Raw genomic sequence first — 6,332 nt, forward strand, 5'->3', positions numbered from 1 at the left:
AGTGCTGCCACCTAGTGTGGACTTCACACAATCTGCACTTCATATCGTATAAGCTGGCACATTAAAAGATGTATTGTTCTGTTCGACTTAAAGCTCATATCTAAGAAATAGTTACTCTCAGAAGCTGGAAAAAACGTCATTGTTATTCTCACCAAACAAAGAGCTGGAGGTATTTTTCCCCATGTATATATTCTGAGTGATGAATGCAGCTGAAGTGTTGATGATGGGTGCACTTGAACTTCTGAGAATTTGGAGAGAACATACTGCAATTCCTAAATAAACTACAAATATGATCATCCTAACGTCAGTGTTCTGAGGTGTTGTGCTCCAGTTCCTGAATGTTAAGATCTGTTTCGAGTCAGATAAAACATGATGGCGGGACAAGAGATTTAAGCTATCAAACAATCAGTGCAGTCCTTTATTTGTTGAATGAATTGTAGCTTTTACAACAACAGGTGAAATGATAACAATTTCACGTTGAGAGACACTCAATTATAATTCTAGTAAAACATTAAAAAGGCACAACGTAACCTAAAGCTAATAATCTGTGAAAATATCACAGTCCTGATAAAAATGACTTTAAAAACGTAGATTTAACCAGAAGGTCAAAATGTGCGAGTGGTTTTACAGCACCAACAACTGTCTTTATTCTCTATTGGACGTAAATAACTCATTTGATTGTACAAGGCTACAGCATGACTGTGACAGCATGCATAATTATGAGGCCAAAAGACTTGTGTAACACAGCAGTAAAAACAGTAGGCTAACTTTAACAGTCACCTGAGTTATTTGGAAGTGAGCCTGAGGTCCCCACTGCCGGCCTGACCGACAGCGCTGGAGATATTATCAACTCCTACAGCTTCCAAGAAAGTGGAGAAATCAATAACACTGCACTTTTCCTGAAAAAAAAAAGACAAGTTCCAGTTTCTCTTACACAAATTGAGAAAACGAATGGAACCTGTCGCCCTGCTGAAAACTTTAAAAGGCCTTGATTAAAAGAGAGAATAAAACCCTGAAAGAGGTATTTTCTGTTCTGATACTACAGAAGAGGTAAAACAGATAAATGTTATTAAATAATATATGTGAATAATTAAGTGACTATACATGTATATTTTAAGCCTGTTTGAATGAACCATGAATTACACCTCTAATGATCGACAGTGTCACACATTTGTCATTTGATTTTAAAGCTAGAGCTTTCCAGACCTTTTAAACTGTCATCGCTGTGTTGTCTTCTTATTTTCAGTCTTATAGTTGGTGACACACGAGGATAAACACATTTTTTCTTCATGGAACAAGTCAAAACTGGTTTCAGAAATATTTTCCTTTTGCCACCGACTTCTGTACATTCTTTGTCTGACAAAAGGTAACATGTTGATTCAACAGAAGTGGACAGAGTCCTCCTCCGTGTAGTGGCACTTTTTGTAACGTTTTCTGTTTTGTTTGGCTACATTTTTGACTAAAAGCTATTAAAAAAAACACATTAATGAGTGGGGGACACAGATACCCTGTATGGACAGAATTGAGGGATGAGCTAACATTGTTGTTTGCATGGTGTTTTTTGGACAATAGAATGAATACAATGTGTTATTGATTGTCTTGCTCCACGTGTGACACAGCTTTAGCTATAACTTTCTCTAGCTAAGAAAGTGTGACTCCAAAAACACAGCGACTTGACAGTATCATGTAAGTTCACTGAGTCAGTGTTACACGTGTAACAGCATGCGGTGAAAACTGTACAGGGACATAGATCCATTGTCACTGAAGCATCTCTCAGGTTTTACCAGCTGACATGGCCCTGACTGTACACATGAACATGCTCATTCCCCTGTTGTGGCAGTAACGTCAACAAAGTAGATCCATTCAAAACACCTCCACATTAGGTTTGAATTACTGGATGAAAAAAGAGTTCATAAAGCCCGACCTCTAATGAGCCAAAATAAAATATACCTTCCACATAAACAAGGGGAAAGTTATGTAATGTGGCGTACATTAAGTTTAAAAAAAAAGAAAAGAAAAAAAAGGCCAATCTTCTTTTGGTTGCTGATTAATAAAAGTTTTTTTTCTGCAAACGTTGATACATCTGATTGCATTGGAATAAAAAGAGAAGAATGGGCTCAAAGGGGGAAAAATGAACTCATTTTGCTTGTATGGACGGTTCGGTTTCTGGAGTGGTAGTTTTGAGTTTGAACAGCGGCGGGGACTGAAAAGGTGAACAGCTTTCTCCTTTAAGTCAAACCAACTAGCAGCTTGTAGGCGTGAAACACTGACCAGGCCAACGAGGGGTATTTCTGGCTCGTCGCTTCTTATGTAACACAATCTCACTTGACATTTCCCTCCTCCCACTGCTCCTCGTTGATCACCTGATCAACTTCAGCTTCCAAAATGTTCCTCCTCTGGACCAGGCGGTCGACCAGGACGACAAACACTGCAGAAGAGATGAGGCAGAGGCCTGAGAGGTAGAAGGCTGTGCCGTAGTCGTGCGTCTCGTCCACCAGCCAGCCTGCACAAGACACAGGAAATGTGAGATTACAGAATACAAGCAGGAATGAATAATTTACAAGGGGGGTACATTTCCATTAGGAGCATGTAGAACTACAGAAAAAGGCCAGGGTTATTTCACTACAAGGTTAAAAAAAATCTTTTAAAAACTTTTAAACCAAAGTTTATTTCTATTGACTAAAAAAAACATCTGAACACTGAATTCAAATATCATGGCAGCCCATGATGAAACATTTCATCCAAAACCACTCATGTCAACCTCATGCTGAAGTATGAAGAACAGTCAGGGAATCCCTGAAGTCAGTCAGAGTGATCCGGTTGTAGCAAAGATCCCTATTTGGTGTCCTTTCACTTCCTGTCTTTTCCTACTGCACCACCTTAGTACACTTCCTGGTGTCTCCCTTTCTCCCTTCCCCCTTGACTGGTTGTGGTTTGCACTGTCTCTGTTTAGTTAGATTGAACTCACCTGTTTATTTAATACACTCCAGTGCATTTGGATCTTCACATGGGGCGGCAGCACTGGTCAGGTGTTCTCACTGTTTTAAGTCAACTCTCATCTATCTTAAGAACTTCATTTATCCAGGAACTTTCATTAGATTTGTAATGACTCTTCATTAAACTTGAGAAATCAACAGACCTTTTTTAATATTTTTGGAGGAATTTTCATAAAAATTATTGTACAGGGACATTTTTTTTTGTGTGCAGAACTTTTGGCATAGTTCAGAATATGAATGTATTTCATTAAGGCCCTTTGTTTTGCACTACTGAGACATGCTTCTGCTCTGAGTATCAGGGTGATGAGTGCAATAAGTGAGCTTTCATTAATCTACTGAATGGTGCATATAACCCTAAACGTATGATTATAGACAAAATACTGTTTTAAAATCAGACTGAATTTTCTTTTACGCAATTAATACCCTCAATGTGTGGGTTTCTGTTCACTATTAATACGTTGTGTTTGTAGTATGAAAACAAGCCAACATTTACATTTGAGTGATGTAAAGTCTTTGTTTGTAAACTCGTGCTCATGAGTTCAGATTTGACCATGTTCCTCAACCAAAAGATCTAGAGACAGACTGCTCACCTGCAGCGGGTGGACCTACAAAGCCTCCGATGCTCCTGAAAAGCATGAAGAGCCCGAGTCCGTTGTCGAATCCCTCCAGCGTTACGATGTCCACGATGGAGGTGATGTGAATGGCCACCACACAACCAAACAGGAAGCCATAGAGCAGAGCAAAGGTCACCATGGCCCAGAAGTTGCGGCTGATGGGCAGCAACAGAAGCACCACGCCCAGGAGAGTGACCAACATGGTGAGCAGCTGAAGGTTCCTCAACAGCTTCATGTTAGCGATCCAGCCGCAGGTCAGCCTCCCCGCCAGGTCTGCGAGAGCGAGGGTGGAGAGGACCATGGCCGGCCAGTACTTATCCATCCCTAAGCTATGGGCAAAGGGGACTAAAAACAGAGGAGGGATGAAAAAACCAGCAGCCGCAAAGATGGCGAACAGAATGTAGAGGCAAAATTCAGGTTTCTTCATCAGCGAGCAGCTGAAGACAAACGGCCTTTTTCGTGGGAGCGCAGCAACGTCGCCATCAAGTCCATCTTTACTTTTGTGAGGCGATCTCTGGACAGCGTCCAAGGGTCTCATGAGAGCGCCGCACACGCACAGGTTGAGCTGAAGGCCTCCGATGATGAGCAAGGAGCCCTGCCAGGTGTACATCTCAATCAGCCACTGGAAGAAGGGGCTGAACATCATGGCAAAGACACATTCCCCTGAGCTGGCGATGGCGTAGGCGATGGGACGCCATCGCACAAAGTAGTGGCTCACCATGCTGTTGGCAGGGATCCACGAGAAGGAAATGCCCAGTCCTGTTGACAGCGCACACAAACCTTTAACTACATACAGTACTCCTCTCTGAGAAGATCTTTCCATCATGTAGAAATGTTCCCACCCAAAATGCAATGAGTAAATTAAAATAATCAGAAAAGGGAGGACAACAGCTTTGGTTATTAATCGTCTCAGATATTGAATAACAGTTTAAGAATGAGACAAGTGGGGAAAAAAAAAAAAAAGCTTGCATAACACTGGGAAACTTTGAAATTTAAAGAGAAGCAAGGTCTCCAAGAGTTCAGAATTTCCCAAGTGCGTTACCTTGCAGTATGCCCATGGTGAGATAGAGCCAGGGCAGACTGAGGTCCAGAGACGCCAGCAGCATCCCAGAGGCGGCCAGCAAGCCCCCGACTATGATGACTACCCTCTGAGAAAACTGTAGTGTCAGCGCACTGGCCAAAGGAGCTGTGGGGAAAAAAAGAAAACAAAATAAAACACAATAAAAACATTGAAGGACAAAGACAACTTATACATTCCAGCCAAAACCCAAATCTCTACCTCCAAGGTGAAACGTGGCAATTGTGGTGGCTGTGACCCACGAGGTGGTACTGGTCGGGACCCCAAAGTGACTCTGAATGTCCAGGAAGAAGAGGCCAAAGTTCTTCAGAACTGCGGCAGTGAGGCCCATGATGAGAAAGGCAGAGCCGACCACCACCCAGCCATAACCCCCGTCGGGAGGCACGGCTCCCCTGGACTTCATCTCCAGCTGCTGCTCTGCCGGCTGCACTCCTCAGTGTGCTGCTGAGTTGGTTGTCATGCAATAAAGTGATAAGCGTGAAAGTTAAAAATGGAAATGAGCATGCAAAATACACATTATTGCATGGTTGCAAGCAACAGTGTCAAATGTGTGACATAGCTTTTGCTAAAATTAGTTTTATTAAAGGAAGATTTCTACTGGGGAGTGTTAAACAGGATCATTTTCAATTAGGCAAGACGAGCCTATGAATTTGTTTTCATGAGGATAGAAGAGCTGATTTCTTATAGTAATTGCTTAATCTTATTGCATACCCGACACCTAAAGGTACTTATCAATATGAATGAAAAGAGCAAATTTCCTGAATGTGCGTACAGAAAATACATGTTTAACATATTTCTTCATTTATCTTGGCTCTTATAGCATTTCTATATGTTAACATATTTCATATTTAATCTTCTCTGTAAGTGTTATTGTTTTGTTGAAAAAAAGTAGGTTCTTTTAATGTCCCTCTTTCCTTGTCATGATGTTTTTGATGTCTTTGAACTGAATAATGAACAACAAAAGCACCAGTAACTACAGACAAAAAATACAGTAAACAAGCTGGTTAGATTAAAGAGGTTAAAGAGCTCACTTTTAGTTTGTCCCGCTCCTCATTTTGTGTTGCAGCCCCTCGTCATTGCACTACAATAAAGAAGCATCCATGCAGTCACTACTTAAAGTGCAATCTTATTATGAAACTTACGGTAATTAAACCGACAAAACAGAAAACAAGCAATCAAAAGCATCGGTGACCGTAACGTGATGTCGCCCAGTTCTCCATATTTATCAGTCCAGCGTCATAGCCGGTCAACACCCGCGAAACAAAAACACTCATTTACGCTGCTGTGAGATATTACCATCACTGGCTGACCCGAAGCTAAATGTCAGTCAATCCGCAAACATCCCCGGCTTCTACAAAGTGACTGCTTATCAGCTGCGCACGCAACATCCGGCTTTCAAAATAAAGAGTAGGAAATTACCTTTTTTTTTTTTTTTTACCGTAATGGTATTTATGAATTTATTGATACTGGAAATAAGTAAAATGTCCACAAATGCAATGCAATTTGGGCCTCCTATGAGTCTAAATTAGCATATACAATTCCTCACAGAAAACCAAAATAAGGCGTCATCTCATATTTATAGAGTAAGTTCGTTAACGACTTTGCTTTATCTCAGTCTTTTAATTTTTACTTACTAATAGGCCT

General features: G+C 41.1%; 1 protein-coding gene across 4 annotated transcripts; it reads right to left on the reverse strand.

Annotated features, from left to right (window-relative positions):
* Window positions 1-388: 388 nt before the first annotated feature.
* On the reverse strand, window positions 389-6,150 carry LOC306823147 (monocarboxylate transporter 2). 4 transcript variants are annotated; one of them, XM_079342527.1, is made up of 6 exons: window positions 5,985-6,150; window positions 5,720-5,769; window positions 4,890-5,129; window positions 4,653-4,796; window positions 3,587-4,369; window positions 389-2,503 (listed from the first exon to the last, which is right to left on the reverse strand). In XM_079342527.1, exons 3-6 carry the CDS (start codon window positions 5,089-5,091, stop codon window positions 2,322-2,324), a joined length of 1,311 nt encoding a protein of 436 aa, XP_079198653.1. In that variant the 5' UTR covers window positions 5,092-5,129; window positions 5,720-5,769; window positions 5,985-6,150; the 3' UTR covers window positions 389-2,321. The 4 variants fall into 4 exon arrangements, with proteins under 4 accessions (XP_079198653.1, XP_079198651.1, XP_079198652.1 ...); XM_079342525.1 differs by having other exon boundaries at window positions 4,890-5,132; window positions 5,985-6,149; XM_079342526.1 differs by having other exon boundaries at window positions 5,720-6,150.
* Window positions 6,151-6,332: the final 182 nt, after the last annotated feature.

This window comes from Symphodus melops (genome assembly GCF_947650265.1).
Source record: "Symphodus melops genome assembly, chromosome: 1".
NCBI lineage: Eukaryota > Metazoa > Chordata > Actinopteri > Labriformes > Labridae > Symphodus > Symphodus melops.